We start from the raw sequence: 22,533 nt of genomic DNA on the forward strand, positions 1-22,533 counted from the left end.
CCTGGTCCCAAAGCAAACAACTGACGGGCGAATCGCCACCCACTCTTTCCCAGGCACCCAGAGAACCTTCCACGAGCTTTGCGAAATGCCCGCACGCGACAGGCGGCTGCAGTTCAAGGCCACCTCTTGGGCGCTCTTGGGGATCTGCATCGCCGCCGTGCTGGTCAGGCTGATGCACAAGTTCGCACACGGGATCTCGGGCTGGCGCCTCGGCCCCGACGGTCAACCGGTGGGTGCTGCGCCGCCCGGGCTGGACGACCTGACGTTCGCGCTCTCGGTGGCCACGTCCATCGCCTTTTGGGTCATATGCATCTGCGGCATCGACCCGACCATCGGCAACCCCATCGGCACCGACCTCTGGACCCTGTCGCACGACCAGGTCACGCAGTTCATCGTCATGATGCTAATCCTCGAGATCCTCTACATCACAAACATCTTCCTCCTCAAGACGTCGTTTCTGCTGTTCTACCTGCGCATATTCTGCCGCGGCGGCGCCGGCGGGGGCACCGTCCTCGGCGTGGACTTTGGCCGCGTCGTGCAGGCCACCATGTTCGTCAACGGCGTCGTCTGGATCGTCACCTTCATGCTGGTCGTCTTTCGCTGCTGGCCGATCCAGTACCAGTGGACCGGCTGGGACAGACTGCAGCAGGGCCACTGCAACATGGATGCCCACCCGCTCGTGTGGGCGCATGCCATCGTCGGGTTGCTGATCGACATTTGGATGATCTACCTGCCGATATCGCAGATCTGGGGCATGAAAATGACCTTGGGCAAGAAACTCGCCGTCTGCAGCATGTTTGGCGTCGGTGCCTTGTATGAAGAATCACCTGTCTTTCTTTCCCCGAATATCTATGGCTCACGCCCTACTGACACCAGCATCATATACAGCGCTACTGTGGTCAGCATCCTGCGACTGCGTCTGGTCTTCCGGGCCTCGAGCGACAAGCGGAACTCGACCTGGGACGACTTTGATCTCATTCTATGGTCATCCCTCGAGCTCGGCGCCGGCACCTTTTGTGCGTGCATGCCTAGCCTTCGTCATGTCTTTATGGCCTTTATCCGCCGCGGCGCGGACAGCCTCTCCGGGAGGACGTCTTGTTCAAGCCGCATCTCTGATCGGCGGTCGCAACCGTCGGAGAAAGGGTCGAGAGGACGGGCCGATACCACAGCATCAGCCAAGACATGCTCGGAGACGACCACGGGGTCGGTTTCCCCGTCCGAACTCGAGGAGGGCGTCATCGACCACGACAGACAAGTCTCTGGCGGTCGTGGTTGGCAAGGCTGCTGCCCTCCAATGTCTGACCGAATGGTGGATGATCCGATTTCCACAAGTACGTCAGAGCTCCGTCCGAGTTGACGGAAACTCCATGTTTATCTGGACCTTGGCCACAAAAGAAGCCGAGGCTGGATTGTAGCGAGTTATGGTTCATGGTACTAAAATAAAAGCAGAGAAAGAAGCTTTAATGTTGGACAACTTGGAATCGTTCGTAGCCGGAAAAGGCTAATCGTAAAATTAACACGCTATCTAATGAAGTCTATACCTATTCAAAACAAACCCGGTCAAGATCAACTCCGTGAAAAATCCCCGCCGTATTTTCCCCGTACCCTTTGTCCCCCGGATTTTAAAAAAAGCGCATTAAACACTAGCGACGAAAGTGGCAATCTGCGTCGTCACGTTCTTGGCGCCCTGCCACAGGGCCCAGTGGGAAGAGTCGACGGTGCCCCTGGTCAGCTTGTCAAAGTACTTCTCCATGCCGACCGACAGGCTGGCCGGCAGGGCGGTGTCCTGCGTGGCGGTGATGAAGAGGGTCGGGACCTTGATCTTGCCGCCGGCAGCCACGAGGCTCTGCTCGTCCTGCCAGTTGAGCTTGGCGGTGCGGTACCAGTGCAGAGGCGCGGCGACGGTGTTCCTGGCGTACTCGTTGACGTAGTAGTCGAGGTCTGCGGCGGACAGGAGAGGGGTCGAGCCGAGGGTGGGCAGGTTCTCAAAGATCAGGCCCTTCTCGGCCGTGAAGCCGGGCTGGCCCTGCGGCGTCTGGGCTCCGTAGAACGCCAGCAGCATCTGGCGGATCTGGTCCCTGGTCTGCAGCTTGGCGTCGAGGGCGGGGTCGCGCATGGCCACCTGGTAGCCAAAGTTGGTCAGCCCGGCCTTGACGGCGTCGGCCACGTCGACGTATTGTGCTGTCGGCGCCGAGTAAGGAGTGGTGACGGCGATGAGGCCCTTGACGAGGTCCGGGTTCCAGAGGGCGACGCGGTAGACCATGGCTGCACCCCAGTCGTGGCCGCCGAGGATGATCTTCTGGCCGGGGGCGATCTGCTTTGCCAGCCCGGCGAGGTCGTCGGTCATCTTCTTGAAGGTGTAGGCTCCGAGGTCCTTGGGCGCCGAGGTGCGGCCGTAGCCGAGCATGTCGGGGGCGACGACCTGGTAGCCGAGCTGCGTCAGGGCGGGCATCTGGTAGCGCCAGCCGTACGACAGGTCGGGGAAGCCGTGCAGAAGGAAGATTGTTCCCTTGGGAGTGCCGGCCGGCTTGGACAGCAGGTAGCTGTAGGTGTTGCCCGACGCGACGGTGGCAGAGTGGCGCATCGCGTCGACGCCGGCAGGGGAGCTGCCAGTCGTCTGGGGGAGGGCCAAGGCCAGGACGGCCGAGGCGAGAAGGGCGATGATGGACGAAGGGCGCATTTTGGCGGTAGTGGGTCTTACTCGAAAAAAGGAGTGTCCGAGTTGTTTGTCTGTTGTGTAAAAAAGAACGAGTCAGGTCCTCAAAGAGAGTGACCAGTTGGATTATGACAAGGAAGATAAGAAAAACGAACAAGAAAAGAAAACTAAAGAATGTTCAGGTAAGACCGCTGTGAGCGTGAGTTGAGAACATTACAATTGTGCTTCAAAGCCGGACATTGCAATCTTTTATAATCCAAAGACTTCGTTACGGCCTCGCCGATTAGGGCAGCGATCTATAAGCTTTGGACAAAAATAGTTTGGCAATTTCGCTGCATGACGGGGCCGGGCGAATATACACGCCATTCAGGAGAGCAAACGCGAGAACCCTTGGCGTCCGGAGTTGCCAGGGCGCAGTTCATTCCTTTTACGGGGGGTTTTCCGCTGCTACTTTGACGACCGATCCCGTCAAAGCTGCGTGCGGGGTATTGGAGAAGTGGACAAGGATGAAGTAGAAAACTATGCACAGCCATGGGTTCCCATCGGCGAAAAAAAAAAAGACAAAGATGTTCCTGTTGCCGCCCTAATAGACGCGACTCGAGCGTGTGTCAACAAAATAGCCGAAGGGTCCAGCCCTCATTGGCGAGAAGAATTCACAGAAAGTCAAAACTGAGGGGCAGCTCTGTCACGCCCAAAACAGGAGGTCTCGACGTGGGTGGATAGCCCCTAATGGCTCTACTGCCCAAAGAGGTACATATACGGCAACCCCGACCGTTGACACGTGAGGTGCGACTCTTGCTGCAACCTCCTGCCTTTTCTACCTACCTATCGAGGTACACGTTGGGCCTGACGCCGATTTCAGAATTTTTTACGTCCTAGAATTCAACTGAATGAACCTCGGCAATCATGCACATCGTGTCTAAAGAAAGTCGGTATGGTTATATCAGAAGACGGCTCGCTAGCCCTTGCGCATGTGGACGAGAGAAATATCTAATATGGACTACACAAAAATTGCTTTGGGACTTTGTTGAAGAGTAGGTATCGGAGACCCTGTACACCTGAATATGTGTTAAGAGACCCTGTACACCTGAATATGTGTTAATATCTGCAAATATACCAAGATGCATATTGTTTGCACTCGGAAGGTAGCAGCACTTTGTATTCAAAAAGGACTTAAAAGCCGAGGGAGGCTTATGCAGCCAATCCGGCAAAGCGTTCTCCCGAGGCCCTGCCTATATCATGCAAGGACGAGAAAGGATCTTCGGACCCCAAGCGGCCCAGAAAACTCGGTTGACAGCTCTTAGTTTGTTTCTGCACGATCGACAGAGAATATTTCTTTGGCTCAAAGATGAGCCCAATAAAAAGAATGGCTCTCTTACCAGGGCAAAACATGATATCGTCGAATGAGCAGGCAAGATTCTTTTATTGCAGTCTCGAACCCGACCCAACCTTCAGTAAAAAAAAACGCTGTTCTAGCTTGTACAAATGTTTCAAGTCGCTCTCTGTGTCCAAAAGAGATGGTCATCAAGAAACACTAGTTTTGCTTTTGTTCAAATATGACTATGGTGAGATAGGGGGTTGCAGGGCTCTAATTCATGCCATCGGAGCTGGCATTAAGCAGCATGAGGTCTCTCCACCTGGACCTGGGGATTACGGGATGATGCTTGAGAGGTAGCCGTGTAGCTGCAATGCGTGCTGTCACACTTATACCTGCAAGTCTTCCAAGTGGTCGACTCCTGAGAATATTTTCTGTGTTGGCACGGATACATTGCGGAACCAGTGACATGTAGTGCGCCTACCGGTAGGTGCAAGAAATGTCGCGAAAATGACATGACACATCCCTGGAGAACAATTTGATATCGATCTACGAGCGAGTGAGCTTGAACCCTGTCGGAGCTAAGATTGACTTTACCCAGTATAACTTTAACCCGATTTGCGCCCTCGCTTGTAGCTGCCTATATTATCAAATCCGTTTGACCAATTCCGCTTCCCAAAATGTCCGGTCGGTGAGAGTAAAGCACCGAAAGAAATGGTTCCGTGAAACCTTTGCTACCTGGACCCTGAGGTTTTTTTTTGTTTTTTATCATGTCCTATAGGCTCAATTTTGTCGAATCGTGTAGTATGTTGCAGCGCAGCGAATTGTAGCACCAGCACAGTATCCGTAACCTGTGCGACACTTTATCCACTGCCGGGGATGTCTCACAAGGCACGTCGGTGGCGCGCGGGGAAATGCAAAGCAACGAGACAACAGGTCGGCGCAGTATAACGGTTTCGTTCCCGAACGGACACAACCGGTGGCTGAAGCTGCATGTGTCCTGGCCTGTCCACCTTGGGTATATACACATAACTCGGAGAATAGGTACAAGCTTCTATGCAATTGGCAATGGAGTTCGGCTGCTGCCGGTCCCTGTTCATGCTCGTCCCGGAGTAACTTCTCATTGCCCACAACGTCCACGTTGACAGCAACAAGCATGGAAAATCGAGGTCCTAGACCCACCTTGGCTCGCTTTGGCCCCTAAAAGTTCAGCCCTACAAGAAAAGAAATGGTATCATTGATACAGACAAACGTCTTCAGCGTGCACCGAAGAGATCTTGAGTCTGCATGGAATCTGAGTGACGGTTGCTGCAGAGGAGGGTGGATAATAATTGTGCCTCATCAATTTTAATTTTTTTGTCGAGGCGGTGCAGAACGATGCGGGGTGAAGATCACCATATTTGCGCGTTCGTTTGCGCCCCGGTCTTGGTTGTGATCGACCCCACGATCGTTAGCGGAGTAGGCCGAGACATGGCAACCAGCACCGGCGAAAGGCTAGCATGCCTAGCGTAGTGGCTAGTGGAAGCAGCTAGCGAAGACAGAGTGTGAAAACCTGCCAGGGCTCAACGTCATCCGTTGCCGGCCGGCACATTTGGCTCCGGTCGGTACGGGCAAGTGCTCCGAACGGATGCCCAAGGTGGCCTCACTTTGCAGAATTCCTAGCTATCCTAATTAGACTAGACTAGTTCTAGTCAAGAGCGAAGGCGTTTTGCTCAACTTTTTTTTCTTCCTTCTTCTTCTTCTGTCTTTCGGTCAGCAGGCATGGAGCTCGAACGCCGATCCAACCATACAGGGCCACTACAACAGGATATACCGGTATTACGAGGTATCTGGTATGGAGAAGATAAGCATTCTTCTGTACGTAGTAAGATACTTCGTACGAAGTACATACAGGACAGTCAGTACAGCAGAATAATTAAGGGCCTGCCAAATTGGGCATGGCGTCATCATCGCTTGGCATGCCAACCGAGTCATGCGGGCCTTGATCTGTGGGTGAAAATTCTCACGTTTAATTTCGCGACCTCGTACTCGCACCCCTGCAGCACACATGCCATCTCGTGTGCAGAACCAAACCCCTCAATTAAACTTGACGATCACGATCTTGCGTTGTATTGATTCATTCAAGATTTCTCAAATGCCCTACTTATTACCGGGTCTCTGCCAAGTCAAGTCAGTGCATTTCTCGATCAAAATCAGTGGCGTCTCACTGTCATGATTGAGGGGCGGACCAACAACCCACCATACTTGCTCGGCCGACACGCAGCGAATAGCGGGGGAGCAAGCTCCGGTGCTCAAGATCCAGACCTCCAAGGAGAAAGAGTCGTGGTTGCTAAAGAGACGAAGAGAAAGAAAAGAAAAAACAAGGCGGTGCGCCTGTTTCGTTCGTCCCAAACCCCGAGGCATATGATTGGAGAAGCAGGAACATGCACGGGTCACCACCACCTCCATCTTGCCCCTATTGCCCGCATTTCTTCAACGAATTGGTGAGAATTGTCGATTTGAAACTGTTAAAAGAATGGTGGAGTTGACGCCTCGTATCCTGGCAGTGGAGTTGGGCTCAAATTTGCATGCTAGCCAGCTAGCTGCCCTTGCTGCATTATCTTATCTCGTGTTTTTTCTACTTCTGGGCCAGATGGCACGCAGCGCAAAGGCAGCGAGCGTCGCTCAGCTGGGGGATCTTCAAATTCCCCCCCCGTGCCCACAATAAATAATTAAACCCCGTTCATGCCAGACTTGGCAAAGAATTCTTACCATGCAGCCAAGGCAGGTACAGAGCTCTACCGGGAAAGCGGCCGCGCTAAGGTGCGCATGGCTTCTTTTGTCCACGACGTTCTGTCCGGCACCATCATGTAGTTATAAACTCGTCGCTGGGGTTTCCCCCGTGATGACGGTCTTGCTTCCCCCTTCCCCTCGCTCACTCGCCTCCACGCTCTTTTAATTGTCATTCGTTTTTGTTTGCTTGTTTTTTTCTTCCTCGGGGCAAAATGAAGTTTCTCGCTCTTGCCAGCCTGGCCACCTGCGTCGCGTCGGTGGCAGGCTCCGGGCCCGCTGCTGACGGCGCCCGGGCCGAAAAGCGCGAGGTCAGCGGCTCCTACATTCCCACCAAGGCGCCGTATGACAATCTCTGGCTCAAAGTCACCGACGAGGAGGAGAGGGATATCATAAGCTTCATCGACCGGGAGAGAAATGTTTCCATGTATGTATTTGCGAGTTTTCAGATTCGGTGTGATGAAAACGAAAAATCTTGCTAACGGAGAGAGACACGCAGTCCCTTGGGATTCAACTTTGTCCGATCCTCCATCTGGCTGCTGGCCCCCAACAAGACCGAGGCAAGTCTGTACCTGTCAGGCCAGGGCCAGAAGCCGAAGCGGTATGCGCGCATCATGGGCGACGGTGATTGCGTGGCCCGCGAGTACATGATCGGACCTCTGCCCGTCAGCAACGCGACGAGGGCCACTGCTCTCGACTACATGTACCGCGGCAACGCGACGCTGGTGAGCAACTCTCAGTGGTGTACCGGGTCGAGCAGCAACAGCAAGCTCCGCCGCGACGCTGCCGAGGAGGCCCGCGCCAGCAGGGAGAAGAGGACCCTGGAGCGTCGCGAGCCCTCCAACCCCTACAACGAAAAGATGGGCTGGAACGGCGACGAGCTGCCGCACGACGACCAGTCGCCCCCGGTGGCCATCCTGCCCAACGGCGCGCGCCACGAGTTCGACCCCGAGCAGAACTACGTCTCGTGGATGGACTTTACCTTTTACGTGGCCACGGGGCGCGCGGGGCTTTCCGTGCACGACATCCGATACAAGGGCGAGAGGGTCGTGTACGAGTTGGCCATGCAGGAGGCGCTCTCGCACTACGCCGGCCCCGACCGGGCCCAGACGTATGCTTCCTACATTGACGTGACCATCGGCTTCACGGGCTTCAACCTGATCCCCGGGTTCGACTGCCCGTCCTACGCGACCTACACGGACGCCTTTTGCCTGTTCGAGTTCCCCAAGGATTTTCCCATGAACCGGCACTACAACCGCCAGTACCGGACCTACGACGCGACCAGCAACACGGCGTTTATGCTGCGCAGCGTCAGCACCGTCGACAACTACGACTACATGACGACGTACGAGTTCCGGCACGACGGGTCCATCGAGGTCATCGTCCGCGCCTCGGGCTACATCCAGGGCTCCAGGGCCGTCAACGAGGAGAAGGCGTGGGACTACGGGTTCAAGATCCGCGAGGACCTCTCGGGCTCCATGCACGACCACGTGCTCAACTTCAAGGCCGACCTCGACATCTACGGCACCAACAACAGCCTGTTCAAGACGCAGTTTGTGCCCCACCAGGAGGTATACCCCTGGTCCAGCGGCGCCGTGGTCAACACGATGAAGGCCGAGCGCAGCTTCATCACCAACGAGGACCAGGGCAAGATCAACTGGGCCCCCAACGCCGCGGCGTCCTACGCGGTCGTCAACAGGGACAAGCCCAACGAGTTTGGCGAGTACCCGGGCTACAAGATCTACCCGTCCACCGGCTCGAGCATCCACGTCACGGTGCAGAACTCGACCGTGTTCCCGCGCGAGATCAACTGGGCGACGCACCACCTGTACGCCCTCAGGCGCAAGGACTCGGAGCCCGTCTCGGCCCACCCCATCACCGCCTGGGACAAGGCCAAGCCGCCGTTTGTCGACTTTGACAACTTCTTTGACGGCGAGTCCCTGGAGCAGGAGGACCTCGTCGTCTACTTCAACCTGGGCATGCACCACATGCCCGACACCTACGACCTGCCCGTCACCGTCTTCCAGGGCGCCCAGTCCGGCATGACCCTGCGCCCGCAGAACTACCAGCGCAGCGACGGCTCGCTCTCCACCAGGCAGCAGATATACGTTGACACCAGGGAGGTCAAAAAGTACGGCAGGGAGGATCTCGAGGGGTCGTACGACCTTGCCAAGGCCAACCCGCCCTTTTACCCTGGCCTGGGCAGCTAGCCTTGACGTTGACATGTTGGGGACGTTTTGTTTCTTTTTGTTTTCCGTTTGATGTCTTGTCTACGAGCGCTTCGGTTTGTGTTGCAGGGCTTGTTCTCAGGGTTGGGTTTTCATCGGTTACGGGCTGGGGTTGGATATACGATGTACTTTAAATCAAAGTGGAGTTGACCATGACGATCATTTTCACACTCCCACGTCTTGGTGCAACCGAGTTTATGCACACGGCGCCCTGTATACAACTACTGCTCAACTTGATTTGATAATATGTTACATGATACACCGTGAAAACAAAAGGCGGGATGGGATGCAGCTGATCATCAAGGCTCGACTGATCAACACTTGGGCTCAACTGCCTTTGGTCATCATAGTCATGCGATTTCGCAATCGCACCATAGGTCAGATTCGGTACCATTTCCTTACATTAAAAAGGCCAGCGTGTATCAAAGCTCTGCGCGGGATTTCCTAACAAATACAGGCATCCAATCCAGCGGCGAATCAACCTCGATGGTTTGCCCGCCTTCAAAGCTCTCGGCCTGTCCATTGTCGTGCTTGAAGCTGACCCAGCACTGACCATCCTTGAGCCGCGGCAAGTATACTCTGGCCACACGAGAACCTGGACTCAGCACCGGACAGCACAGATAGGCATCTCCGTACATGTACTGCTCGGCCCCCATCAGCCAGCACCTTGGATCGTCCGGGAATTCGTAAAAGAGCGGGCGGATCACTGGGCTGCCGCGCTCGTGCGCCTCCGCCATGCGGCGCCTGGTATAGTCCCGCAACGCCTCCCGGACAGCCAGGTACTTTTGGCAGATGCCGTAGACCTCCTCGCCGTAGGACCAGACCTCATTGTCGGCGCCGCTGCTGCTCGGCTCGGTGCCCCGCTTCGGCTCGCGATCGCCGTGCAGCCTCATGACGGGACAAAAGGCGCCCCACTGGAACCACCTCACAAACAGCTCCCTGAAGGCCGGGTCGTCGGGGTCGCCGCCGTGGAAGCCGCCAATGTCGGTGGTCCACCAGGGCAGGCCGGCGATGCCCATGTTCAGACCCGCGGCCAGCTGGTTGCGGAAGCTGGCCCACGACGAGGCGATGTCGCCGCTCCACACCAGGGTGCCGTACTTTTGGCTGCCCGCCCAGGCGCAGCGGATCAGGTTTACCACGTTTTCCTGCCCGGCTTGGGTCTGGCCCTCGAAAAAGGTGCGGGCGTACTCGCGCGGGTAGATGTTGCCGACGGACAGGTTCGGCCCCAGAAAGTAGCGGTAGTTGTCAAAGTCGTAGATGGAGTACTCTGGCTCGGCCTCGTCGAGCCAAAACGTCTTGATGCCCTTGGCATAGTAGTTTTCCTTGGCTTTGGCCCAGACGAACTGTCGGGCAGCCGGGTTGGTGGGGTCAAAGTAGACCGTCTGTCCTTGGAACTCAAAATTCGTGCGGACGCCCCTTTCCGTGCGCACCAAGAAGCCATGTTCCATCATGTGGCTGAAGTTGGCCGAATGTTTGTCGACGGTCGGCCAGATGGATACCATGAGTTCAATGCCAAGCTCTTTGAGCTCTTGGACCATCGAATCTTCAAAGTGGTGTCAGCGAGGCAGTCCACTTGATGGCGACAGAGACTTTTGTTTTCGCGGTGCATAGTATTTGGCAGAACCTACCTGGATCAGGCCAGTAGCGCGGATCGAATCTCCATTCTCCTTGGATGGGCCAGTGAAAAAAGTCTATGACTATGAGATCGAGCGGGAGCTCACGGCGACGATATTCCCGAGCGACTTGGAGCAGCTCCTCCTGCGTCTCGTACCGCAGCTTGCACTGCCAAAACCCCAACCCGTACTCTGGCATCATGGGCGGCTTCCCCGTGACGTTGGCATATTTTCCCACAATCTCGGCGGGCGTATCCCCAACCACCAGCCAGTAGTCCAGAGCCTTGGTCGAGTAGGCCTCGTAAGAGGTGGTGTTCTTGCCAAACACGACCCGACCGACCGCCGGGTTGTTCCACAGCATGCCGTACCCCAGCGACGACAGGGCAAAGGGCACGCTGGCCTGCGAGTTGCGGTGCGCGAGCTCCAGGTCCAGCCCCTTGAGGTCCAGGAACGGCTGCTGGTACTGGCCCATGCCAAAGATCTTTTCGTCGGGCGACTGGCTCTCGAACCTCGCCGTGAGGTGGTAGTCGCCTCCGCGCAGGGGCTTGAACTCGCGCGCCTCCACCTCGATGGCGCTGCATTTTGCGTCGAGCAGGTCGCGTCGGTTTCGCGCGTACTCCTCCAGCACGACGATGCCGTCTGCTTTGTGGATTGTGATCTTGCCGCGGCTGGTCACCACTGCTTTGACTTTGCCGTTTCGGATGGTCGCGGAGCCGTTCTCCGCCGTGGTCATCTCATGGTCGGCTCCCTGCGGTCTTTCGTCAAGCGCCCATGCCTCCAGTGGCATTGTGTGGTTCTTGGTAGCTCGGATCCGAAAGGCGTCAGGGCCCCATGGCTGGATCCATACCTCCTCTCCGTCGTATTTGTACACGAGGTGCCCATCCTTTTCGTAAATCATGGCTGTTCAAGGGCAGAAAGGATCACGTTGAGCTGCAAATCGGTGCAAGACCAAGTCACCAAGGTAACTCCGGAAAATGGGGGTTTCTTTCCGCACCTGGATGGGGGCAGATGGGCAAGAATAATATAGGTGAAAGTGCGGATATCGCCCCGCAGGAATAGGTGCGAGGAAAAGACTCTCATGTGGGAGTGTCGGTTAAATGGACAGTCCCCCGCAGAAACCCCTCAGCGGCTGTCCATCATGTCCGCCTTCTCCAAGTTTTCCCCTCTGCAGCTCTCGGACCTCTGAGCACAGCTACCTCAGGCTTGGAATTGCGCACAGTAGCTTGATGAGGATGTCATACGGTATATCAAACCATCCTTCCCCTATACACCGCGCGATTGGATACAACAAAGCCAGTCTATACTGCATTAGTAATACTAAGTATATCGGCGAACCCTTGCATTCACCATTCAAAGGTCCTCCTACAACGCTGCAGCAATAATCCTCCATGGTATTTCACAGCGAAACACCCACTGTCACGTTCTGAACTTTGCAGCCATTTGCAGGTTCAAGTTGCCGTCCGTCCAAGGCATCGGAAAGCCACTTCAATGCTCTTCTACCACCACTTATAGCCTCATCCTCGTGACCTCCAACTGTATTTCTGTCATACAGAACGTTTGCCCCAACACCGCATATCCTGGCTACGTGTTCATCTGTAGTTCGAATGTTGGTGTTCTCGTCATGTATCGCCTTGTATGCATACACCGGCATCTGGGGAATGCCGTCTAATGAATGGGTTTTGTTAGGATCGTTTTGATAAAAAGGGGGCAAAACCCAGGGCAAGACAACTCACGATAGCTCTCATGCCAGTTGTTACCAAACACCCGGGCCAGCTCAGGTGCTCTCATGATCTCGTCGCCGTTGGTGAAATAACCAAATATGTCCTGACCAGAGAAAAGAGCAATTGCTTCCGCGGCCGGGATGTGCAACGCACTGAGGAAGCTGGTCGCGTTATGTGTCCCCTCCTTGTGGAGGTGATCGACCAAGTATTGCCGCGCCTCTGGATACTGAGCGGTAAGACCGAGGAGCGCATACGGCACAATCGCAGCTACCGGTGACCCCGTGACGTTTTATATGATCTGGGTGAAGTTGGAAAGCACACCTCCGATGGCTATGCCGGCAATGTCGAGCTCGGGCGCGTACGAGGCCTGCAGCTCGCCCGCAAAGCCGCTGGCGAATGCGCCGCCCGAGTAGCCCCAGAGCGCATAGCGTGCGCTGTCTGGCTCCGTGAGATTGGTGAAGGACAGGACAGCTCGCACAGAGTCGAGGACTGCATGGCCGGCCTGAGGCCCCGCGGAGAATGCCGCCTCGGGTCCTTCAAAGTCCGGCACGCTCACGATCCAACCCTGACTTAGACCTTGTCGGACGTCGGCCATGATGTTCTCTCCGTATATGGTCGAGAGGCCATAGCTCGGGCTCTGGTCAACGTCAAGAGTGTTGTAGGGTATCTGATAGGAGAGCAACGCGGGTTTGTTCCTGCCAGCTCTGCTCTCCTCGGTTGGGAGGAAAACAGTCGTCACTGCCCACGACGGCCTGTATAGGGTGTCTGTTGAGCGAAACAAGAGCTGGTGCGCCTCTACTGAGTTGTTGGCGAGAGCGGTGATGTTTGGGGGCGCCTGGCGAGTGCGCAGGATTGTTCCCGGGGCTTTGCTTTCGAATCCGGGTGGTGCTGCGTACCAGGGATCTTGGCTCGGTGGAATCAGTTCCGTGGCTAGGACGGTGGTCAGAAGCCCATAAATGGGCATCCACACATTAGCAAACCTGCCCATGGTGAAGAATCCTTTTGGGTCGTAACAGGAGCCGCTGCTGTTCACCGCTGGACAGCTTCGATGGTAGAAGAACATTTCAACCGGGTCGATGCTGATAATCTTTATAATGCTGAACGCCTTCTCTTCCACACTCGTCTCCACGAGCAGGTTTGAGCAATTTGCAACATCCTGCAATATCCAGAGTGGTAGGTGGTGCCGTGAGTCGGATACTTTTTGGCCAATGATCAAGGAGTGCAAGCGACGGTGCGGCTTGGCGCTGACCAAAATCGCGGGGGCGGGTAGGTAGGCTGCAGAATAATTTGCATACGCGCAAACGTTGTCATTGCGTGACTAGGCACCCCCAAACATATCATTCATAATGGCAACTTGTTTGCTGCTTCCCAGCTCTCTGTCCTTGACGACCCTGAGCGCCAAATAATTCCCAGTCACGTAGATTCTGCCGTCATCATGTTCCACCGGTGAGTATTTCACAACCACACCGTTTGCAGCTCCAGCATATGTCACAAGTGCGAACCATCGGATGTTTTTGCCTTGCAGTGTAAGCAATTTTCCGCTTCTCAAACAGCGCAGAGGCAGTGGCTCGTCATGCGCCTCCTGAGCCTTGATATCCCGGATTTTCAAGCACAGGAGCCCATCCACCACGGATGCATGGCAACTGGAGCTGTCTGCCCTACCGATGCTCGGAAGGCCTGGCTCCTGCTTGTCGTACGAAGGCACCCAGCTGCACTCTCCATCCCACTCGAGCTCTCCGCAGCAGGCCAGGATGTTGGTACCGATGTGGCCGTCGTTTATCAGCTGCGTCAGCAGGTCTTTACGTGTTGTGATGCCTTCCAGAACTAGATTGAGCTTGATTCCGGCCAATGGCAGTGCCGCTCGGAACACCTCGTCTGGACTCGTGCTCTCTCTGGTCAACAAAGCATCCATGACGTTTCCGATTTGGACTATGCCGAACTCGAGCGCCTCCAGCCCTACACTGCCAAAGGCTGTGGGTGCGATTGCGTGGCACGCGGTAATACCACGGCTCTTGCCCATCAGGCATTTCCTGCCCACCACCCGTGACAGTGGCCCCAGGCTCAACATCAATGGCCAGGCGAACCCTTGAGTCTCCGTGTGCTTCCGACACTCGGCGGCCACCTCGACGAGGGCGGCATCCAGGCTGATGGATTCGCTGGGTCCCTGTATGAGCACGACGGGATGGTGGCTGCATGCCCCTTCTTGGTAGGTCCAGGCCCTAGTGTGCCACGCCGCCTCTTCCCAGGCCCTTCCCAGGTCGTCCCAGCCCTGGGTCACCGAGATGTCCTGCTGCGACTTGACCAGAACCAGCGTCTCGGCGGCTCGGGCGTATATATGTACCATCTTTGCCAGCTGGTCTGCCTTTTCCTCGTCGTCGAACTGGTTTATACACCACCTGTCCACCCAAAAGATCCCTTGACCGTCGGCGGCGTACCATCTCAGCTTGGCCCTCAGATGGTCGTCATCCCATTCCTTCCACACGTAGGACACCGCGCAGTACGGCGCCCCTCCTTCATACCTGCGGATCTGCTCTGTGGCCGAATCGTATATCCTGAGAGGTTGAGCTCCGTGGGCCACACTTCCCACGGCGCGCAGGCTGGCGCAATAGTCCGTCTGCGTGGGGGACATGAGTATCGGGCATTGCAGGGACTGCATGCCGCCCCTCGCCAGGACGTCTCTGGCAGCCACGGCTAGGTTCTTTGCCGCATCTGGTATCGGCTCCAGCATGCCAACCATGGTCACCACAGGCAGCGCCCCGCCCCAAGCCAACATGTCGCCCAGATCCTGGGCTCCAAGGCTGCCTTCCAGATGCGCCAGCCACCTACGGGCGAAGTCGCCCAGGGCCGATGTGTACTTTTGATAATCCTCGCCGGCGCAGGTCACGGCGACCAGCGCAGTGCTGAGCAAGGCCGCTGCTTCGGCTGCTGAGCTTTCCGTAACGATGCGTCCGCTTCTGCTCTGGGTCACGTTGCAGGTCGGGAAATAGCCGTTGAGGCCCACCTCGGCCACGCTTCCGTCTTGTTTATAGTCCACATACACGCCGCTTCCGTGGGGCATGGAGCATATCGCCCCGTCCCTCATCCTTCCCCATGACGACCACATGGCGTCGCCCAGCATGTCGTCTCCCCACGGTCTCGAGCCGAGTATCGTGATCAGGTCGATTCTGTGCTCCACCTGGAGCTTGTGCATTGTTTCCCTTCCAGCGTCAGGACGATCCGACATGATCCTACTGAGCAGAAGGACCATCTCCTTATGATGACCGGCGTCTTCTTCAGCTAGCCCGGACAGCATTCGCCGCACAGGGGCACGCCGGCCCGTCCTTGCAGCCTGGGAAGCCGTTTGCACCGCGCCAAACGCCCATCTTTCCGATTGCATGCGCCTACCCAACAGTCCATCTCGATGGCCGGGGAGCCCCGGTACCAAACGCCGGTGATTTTCACGACGTCTGGAGGGGATCGAGAATTGACCGTCGTCCGTTGCATCCATGATTGTTTGCTAATGTGAAGAATAATGACTCGCGCATCATTTCATTCAGGTCAAGGATGTGATGGGACGAACAAAGGAGGTGTATTAGTATGGCTGATTGTGCTCATGCAATCCACAAGTCGTAAAAAACACAACTCCCTTGCAAAATGCCGAACGAACGCATCCGCCCACAACTCCCAGGCCCCCACGTCGTACAACGGCTCACTCCCACCTTATCAATAAATACCTCTTATCTGCAAGTGGCCCTCGCACTTCTATGAAAAAGCGGGGGGTGCCCTTGGAGCGCCACGCCGTGACAAAAGATGCTGGTTCGAAGGCTGCTAATACAGCGGCTGTTGCAGCGTTATATTAGGTACCTTCGGGAATTCTCGGCTCATATGCTCGCGTCACCAGCGACCGTCTGCAAGGCCATAACAAAATACGGGCTTTAGCAATCCTTAATCATACGACTACAAACATACATTTGAAATGCATGAAAGGCGCAGCGCAATTCGCGGGGGCTAGAAAGGTCAGCAAAGTGCGGGGTTGGAATATTTTACCAACAGTTTGTTTATTTGCGCATGTGCGTACATGCGTGTTGAATCGTCACGTGCACTGCGGTGTGATCCCTAAATAGACGGAATGAGCGAATAGATTTGTTGCGATTAATCACGCCTTTTGTGAGCTCCCTAGGAAACGACTGTACTAAACGGCCATAGGGCCCAGTTACCAACGGACTACTCACCACTCGGGTTATACCGCTAGTCAACAACATCCCTGTCAGTCTCGGCAGTGCCTACGACCGCAAAGGGTACACGACGAACAACGAACAATACCAGGCTCGACAGCCTGACGATATAGATCTGCAGGAGCCGCATACCGTTTGGGAACACGCGCTTGAGGCAAGTATCGAGGATAGTTTCACCGAATCATGCCTGAACCACGGAAAACATAACCGATAGCCAGTCGAAGTCCCAAGGTACTGAGGCCGAGGAAGTGGAACTGGCTGACTGGGGAAAATTCTACCGTTAGGCGGCGCGATTGTATCAAAGTTTGCGGGAGTAAACTTGAACTGAGTTGTTGGAAAGTTGATGATTTATTTAGTCTCGGCCACGAGACCGCGGTGTGCTGAGTAGTAAAGAATCGCACGCACGCACTACTCGCGGAAGGAACTCGGCCCGACATTAGGCAGATCCCTGCTACCACGCGCATGACTACCTAGACACCAGGATCGTTCCTCGTCGGAAAATACGCCGGGTACTCCCACACGTCCTTCCGGCGTGTAAACAGCCGGACAATCCAGCGGTAAGGCAAAACAGCCACAAGCACCAAGACAGCTACTGCGAGCATAAAGACCTTGACCCAAGCGAGCTCATCCATGGAGCTGCGGCTCTGCGCCCCCTCATCGTTCCCATATTTCTTTCCTAGCGTCTTCATGTCGCCAGCGCTGAGTGCCACAAAGAGAAGTCCCGTAGCAAAGACTGCAGCACCCAAGGTGGCAGCTAGCCTGATGATGATAATCCCGTTCCCGATTACGAGCCTCGCACCTTTTGACTGACTGCCCGATCCGACGGAGTGGGTGGCCTGGAACCCAGTTTCGTCCAATATCTGCATGGAAAAGTGTCAAGAGATCAAGAACAAGCGCCAGGACAAGTTGGGGGGTTTTTTTTTCTTTTTTTAGGAAAGTGGAAAGTTCGGGAGATTGGACGGTGGGAGATCCCCAAAAAGATTAAAGTTTTCGGTAGATGGCCGAGGAGGATTTTGCAGGGGAAAAAGAGTGGGCAGTGAAACTCACATGCGAATCGGCAAACACCCCAAAAGTCAATCCCTCGAGATTTTGGACGGCGTCGGCAGAGTGCCCCGCGTACTCAAAGGCCTCGGTGCCGTCGCTCCCTACTACATCCTGGAAAGCATCTGCGCCGCCTGCAGAATCGTCGTGGAAGTTTATCACGTCGTGCACTGATTCTGTTCTTGTCAAAAATTTCCGTTTTGCATATTATAAAAATGCTGCGGGGTGGGATTTACCTCTGCCTTCAATGAAGCCCCAGAGGCTTTGCTTGCTCTGGTGTGTGGCGACCTCTGTCGGCGTATATAATGGCAAGCTCCCGTCGTTGTGTGCTGCCATGGTTGCGTATGATGCGACAGATTGGATCTCACTATTTGGAGTGCTCCGGACAACTGAGCCTTCCAAAGGCTGCTGTTCTTTATTTATTCTCCTCTGTATGCAGCTAGCAGGGAATCTAGTCACTCTGCCGAAAGTTTAGAATCAGGGAATGATTTATCTTTGAACCCAAACAAAAATAGCGTTCAGCGTCTGTACTTGTGCTGCTCTGTGGTTGGCCAAAGTAAATTACCAAAATAGGACGGGAATCAGAGCAAGTAGTGAAAGCTGTTATTCCGCTTCGATCAAAGTTAGTTGGCTAATCACAAAGTTACCAGATCCGCGGGATCACTACAGACGTCCTCCGCCAAGTTATCCGGACTAGTCGTTTTTACTTTTCCCAACATGGACTTGGTTTCGTTTTTGCAGCAACGGACCGATTGTGAACAAATACCACTGTTTATTTCTACACTACCACCCCAGCTTGCTCCTTGAGGGGACCCAACGCCAGCAAAGACGTTCTTTGGATATCAAGAGGACGGACTGAATGACTCGGGCTAATTGGGCCTCGAAAGATCTTGCTTGGTAGCAGCGAACTACCTACCTATAAACTACTGTGGCCATCCGAAACGAAATTTGTGTTGTGCCACACAAGAACCCCGTCCCGATCCGGTATTGCCATATTCGTACACTCGTTACAGGATCGAGATAGGTAACCCATGTTTATTTCAAATTACATCGTTGACGAAACTGTCAACCGGTCGTTGCTAAAGCATGGAAGCCGAGTTATTACAGTCGGAACTGGCTCGGTTACATCCGAGCGGAGCTTGAACACATGCCTTTTGTCCAGCCAACGACCACGATATATTAGCCTGGAGAACATCACCGATTTGGAAGCCCTCAAATCACGTGTAGGAGAGGAGTTTGGCGTAGTCCAGCCATCAGGTGAGTCTTTCTAGGCTGGTTGAATTCGCTTTTTTATCCACCGGGCGCGGGGGGTGATTAACATGTATTAATTGACATAGAAATCACCTTCCACGCCGGAGATGGGACACAGCTTCACTGCCTTGGCGACGTATCGCGGTGCAGGTCCACCATTGACATCCGTATCGCCAAGATTCCCATCCATTCTCCCCTCGCCTGTAGCCGCGACGAGTTATACCCAAACCTTTTCGGCAACGTGGACCGTCTATGCGCCCGATATGGTGCAAAGGTGATCAAGACGGACAACATGGGGATGGTGGCGTACTACAGCAACGACCCGGTCATCGCGCGGCATGTGCTGCAGGAAGGGGGATTTTTCTCCAAAAGGACGCCGGACCCGGGGGACCCGCTGCATTTTGTTTCCGATAGCGAGGCCCTGCTCGGCGACGGCGACTCGCCAGCCTTTGGCCCGTCGCACCACTTCATACCACCATGCGTGGCCCCCAAGGCCGTCCGCTATTACACGCCGTCGGTGCAGCGGTCCGTCGAAAAGGCCTTTTACATCCTGGACGCCATGTCGGACGGTTCGCTCGCATTCAACGTCTACCAATACATGTTTAAACTGGCCGGTCAAATCGTCTGGAAAACCGTCTTCGGCGCCGATCTGGGCCATTTCAACAGCATCGAAGCCAAATCCTACAAAACCATCCACCATCTAAGCGAGTACCTGGCCTTGAAACAACGTTTATCCCTCAGGCCGCCCTGGTACGCAAATTTGCCATTCGGGGACCCGCGGCGGATGCGCGAGGTACGCCACCTCCTCTGGGCGGGTGTCGACGAGGCTATCGAACAGTGTTGTACGGATGCCTGCACGGATGAAAAAGAATCCCAGCTGTACAAAGGGGCGCTGCACACCAACTGCCTGGCCGCCGATTTGCAGAAAGCGGTGGACGGCAAAGGCAATAGATTACCACGCGAACATTTGGTCAACAGTTGTCTAGTACTATTTGGGGCCGGGTTCGTCACCTTATCAACGTTGTTATCGTGGTGCATATATGCACTGTGCCGGTATAATAGCGTGCAGGATAGGCTTTTAAAGGAGCTTTTGGACCACGGCGTTGCGGAAGACAAGGCGTGGACTATGGATGAGCTGAATGATATGCCATATTTGGATTGGTTTGTCAAAGAAACGCAGCGGATATATAGCCCATCGCTGCAGACCGCGCGAGTCGCCCAACGGGATGTGGTTCTCCCCGGTGGGGTAATGATATCCGAGGGTTCGGTCGTCATCCCAACATTATCGCACCAAGATTCAGTCAGTCGGGACAGCCCCGTGCGGTTTGATCCGGAGAGCTGGGAGACCAAGGCCGCGAGGACGCTGCCCCAGTCCAGGGGTTGCGCTGGGTTCAGCCGGACCTTGTTGGAGGTCAAGATGGCGATGGCGCTGCTGGTGTATCGGTACGAATTTTCCCACGCCACTGTGGAGCCCGTTGTTTATGATGCCGAGCTTTTGGCTGTCCGTCCGGTGAACTTGTACGCGAGAACAAAGAGACGCACATGTTGGCCGGGGCCAAGCCCTAAAAAAGAGGACAGCTTCTAGAACTAGTTGGGACTAGGACTAGGCGAGCCTGTCGAAACTTGAGCTTGTTGAGGGCATTTAACTTGTAATATTATATTTGCGTATTTTTGCACCCAACAATCTGTTCAAATGACCCGTAAATGGATACCATCACTATGCTGTTATGGAAAATACAAATTACTCCAGCGATTTGAAGTATCTGTATATATTATTTGCACGCACAGTTTGTAACGAACGCACGCATTTCTCATGCAACTCAAAAAATTCGGAACAATTCTCCCGTCCGTGCATTGAGTTTGTGCAGCGCTAATAATACAATGTAAATGGTGCATTGGTGCAATATATATACATATTGTCACGGCCAGGGTAAGCATAGCACGGAAGCTAGTCTATTGGCGCCTATCGACGAAGATTCTACTCTGAGGAGAGGAAAGGAAACAAACAAAGTTCTGAGCTTGACGCGACGTCGATAAAGGTATCACCCTGGTGGGTCGTTGGTCCAGGGTCAGGGTTAGGGTCTGGTGATCTCATGGTCCAAATGTCACACTACCCCCTTCCAAACCTCGTATGTCGACGCAGGAGATCATGCGAGGCTCTTGTCAAGTTAACCATGTCGTCGCTTTTTCCTTTTACCGTTTAACTCTCCATGCTCCGCCACGTTATCCTCCTGATTCGGTTCGTCCAACTTATCCTCGGCAGCGGCTTTTATCCAGATTGCCAATCGCTTCGGCGGTCCTGCGGCATCTTTGTACTTCTTGTGGAAGTCGTCAAGGGCTGTCGCTGAATTCTTGAAGTTTTCAGCCGGGTACCACGTGTCGTCTGGATCACATCCTTGCCATGCGACCTGGTATTGCAATATCTTACTCCGGCCAAATAATCGGGACGCTAAAACTTTATCGACCACAAACTCTGGTTCTCCGTTGATCTCTTCTGGCGGAGGCGGCTCTCTTTTCTGTTGTGGTAATGGGTCCATTGCGGCTTTGCGGAGGCGGTCTGCGTGGAACAAATTTTTTCCTTTAAACGATTCAGGTACGTCCAAAACATAGCTATATCCTCGTTCTTCTAGAATCTGCCATGGTCCGGTCCACTGTGAATCCAATCTGGTCGTCGGTGCGGTCGTCGGAAACCCTTTTTTCTTGACGAAAACATAGTCGTTAACCCCAAAATCTACTGGTCGCCGCTTTTTGTTAGCTTGTTCTTCCTGCCTCGCCTGCGTTTTTAGCGCGTTTTGGCGAGCCAACTCTTGGACTTCTTTAGTCTGGCGGACGATCTGCAGCGCTTTTCGTTTCTGGTCTGAATCAACGGTCGTGGTTGGCAGGTCGGTGGACAGCGGGTTTCGGGGTTCGGTCCCGAGCACTACCTTTAACGGGCACATACCAAGGCTGGAATGCCACGCGGCGTTGTGGGCAAAATCCAAAGCAGGCAAATGTACGCTCCAACTGGTCTGGTATTTGTCGATATAAAACCGCAGCTTTTGGTCCAGTTCCTGGTTGGTTATCTCTACGGCACCTTGTGTTTGAGGGTGCAGGGCGCTGCCGTGTCGGTGTTTAGTACCCGTAAGTTCATTTATCGTCTCCATGAATTCGGAGATGAACGGCCCGGCGTTGTCGCTAATCCAAACGAAAGGTAGTCCTAGGAAACGGTATAGGTATCGGTAATATCGGGAGGCCAGGATTTCTGCTGTGTCGGTCTTCTGTCCTGGGATGGTGGCTATCAGGCGACTGAACTTGCAAACGAACACCCACACGTAGTCGTATCCGAACTTGTCTTTGGGCATGTCCTTTCCGTCAACTGCTACATGTTCCCAAACGTAATTCGGTATCGGTAGCGGATGCAATAGGCCCGGGGTCTTGTCGTGTCTGCCTTTATTTCGCTCGCAGTCGTGACAGTTTTTGATGTATTTCCGAATGGTTTGACTCATGCCCTCCCAAAAATACCGTCTTTTGATCATTTGTATCGTCTTGTTCTGTCCTGCGTGGGCGAATATTTTGGGCTCGTGAGCTTCACGGATCAGAGCGGTCCTCAAAAAAATCTGTCCGTCTAAAGTCGTTTCCGGGACGACTAGCTTTCCTTGGTGTTGGCCTAGCTTTTGCTTTTCGTTCTCTTGTCGTATTAGGTCTACCAAATCTGCGCCGCTCACCACGTGAGCGTTTGGGTCGGC

At 54.6% G+C, this 22,533-nt stretch overlaps 8 protein-coding genes across 8 annotated transcripts; 3 read left to right on the top strand and 5 right to left on the bottom strand.

The window, feature by feature from the left end:
- Window positions 1-85: 85 nt before the first annotated feature.
- Window positions 86-1,357, top strand: MGG_09604 (uncharacterized protein; the record flags this gene model as incomplete). The annotated part of the gene is made up of 2 exons (XM_003721437.1): window positions 86-813; window positions 889-1,357. The coding sequence occupies 2 exons, from the start codon at window positions 86-88 to the stop codon at window positions 1,355-1,357; spliced, it is 1,197 nt and encodes a 398-aa protein (XP_003721485.1).
- A 279-nt stretch (window positions 1,358-1,636) lies between these two features.
- Window positions 1,637-2,680, bottom strand: MGG_09603 (uncharacterized protein; the record flags this gene model as incomplete). Its single annotated transcript, XM_003721438.1, has 1 exon — window positions 1,637-2,680. The coding sequence occupies one exon, from the start codon at window positions 2,678-2,680 to the stop codon at window positions 1,637-1,639; it is 1,044 nt and encodes a 347-aa protein (XP_003721486.1).
- A 3,339-nt stretch (window positions 2,681-6,019) lies between these two features.
- MGG_09602 (uncharacterized protein) lies at window positions 6,020-9,235 on the top strand. Its single transcript, XM_003721439.1, has 3 exons — window positions 6,020-6,454; window positions 6,518-7,167; window positions 7,240-9,235. Exons 2-3 carry the CDS (start codon window positions 6,956-6,958, stop codon window positions 8,948-8,950), a joined length of 1,923 nt encoding a protein of 640 aa, XP_003721487.1. The 5' UTR covers window positions 6,020-6,454; window positions 6,518-6,955; the 3' UTR covers window positions 8,951-9,235.
- Window positions 9,236-9,390: 155 nt separating this feature from the next.
- On the bottom strand, window positions 9,391-11,479 carry MGG_09601 (alpha-xylosidase; the record flags this gene model as incomplete). Its single annotated transcript, XM_003721440.1, has 2 exons — window positions 9,391-10,511; window positions 10,597-11,479. The coding sequence occupies 2 exons, from the start codon at window positions 11,477-11,479 to the stop codon at window positions 9,391-9,393; spliced, it is 2,004 nt and encodes a 667-aa protein (XP_003721488.1).
- Window positions 11,480-11,865: 386 nt separating this feature from the next.
- Window positions 11,866-13,349, bottom strand: MGG_14057 (lipase 5). Its single transcript, XM_003721441.1, has 3 exons — window positions 12,624-13,349; window positions 12,315-12,521; window positions 11,866-12,246 (listed from the first exon to the last, which is right to left on the bottom strand). The coding sequence occupies exons 1-3, from the start codon at window positions 13,288-13,290 to the stop codon at window positions 11,978-11,980; spliced, it is 1,143 nt and encodes a 380-aa protein (XP_003721489.1). The 5' UTR covers window positions 13,291-13,349; the 3' UTR covers window positions 11,866-11,977.
- A 271-nt stretch (window positions 13,350-13,620) lies between these two features.
- MGG_09600 (uncharacterized protein) lies at window positions 13,621-15,678 on the bottom strand (the record flags this gene model as incomplete). Its single annotated transcript, XM_003721442.1, has 1 exon — window positions 13,621-15,678. One exon carries the CDS (start codon window positions 15,676-15,678, stop codon window positions 13,621-13,623), a length of 2,058 nt encoding a protein of 685 aa, XP_003721490.1.
- A 1,308-nt stretch (window positions 15,679-16,986) lies between these two features.
- Window positions 16,987-17,893, bottom strand: MGG_09599 (uncharacterized protein; the record flags this gene model as incomplete). The annotated part of the gene is made up of 4 exons (XM_003721443.1): window positions 16,987-17,249; window positions 17,316-17,376; window positions 17,564-17,733; window positions 17,794-17,893. 4 exons carry the CDS (start codon window positions 17,891-17,893, stop codon window positions 16,987-16,989), a joined length of 594 nt encoding a protein of 197 aa, XP_003721491.1.
- Window positions 17,894-18,588: 695 nt separating this feature from the next.
- Window positions 18,589-20,393, top strand: MGG_09598 (uncharacterized protein; the record flags this gene model as incomplete). The annotated part of the gene is made up of 2 exons (XM_003721444.1): window positions 18,589-18,814; window positions 18,895-20,393. The coding sequence occupies 2 exons, from the start codon at window positions 18,589-18,591 to the stop codon at window positions 20,391-20,393; spliced, it is 1,725 nt and encodes a 574-aa protein (XP_003721492.1).
- Window positions 20,394-22,533: the final 2,140 nt, after the last annotated feature.

The sequence above is a fragment of the Pyricularia oryzae genome, chromosome 7, assembly GCF_000002495.2.
Source record: "Pyricularia oryzae 70-15 chromosome 7, whole genome shotgun sequence".
NCBI classification, from domain to species: domain Eukaryota; kingdom Fungi; phylum Ascomycota; class Sordariomycetes; order Magnaporthales; family Pyriculariaceae; genus Pyricularia; species Pyricularia oryzae.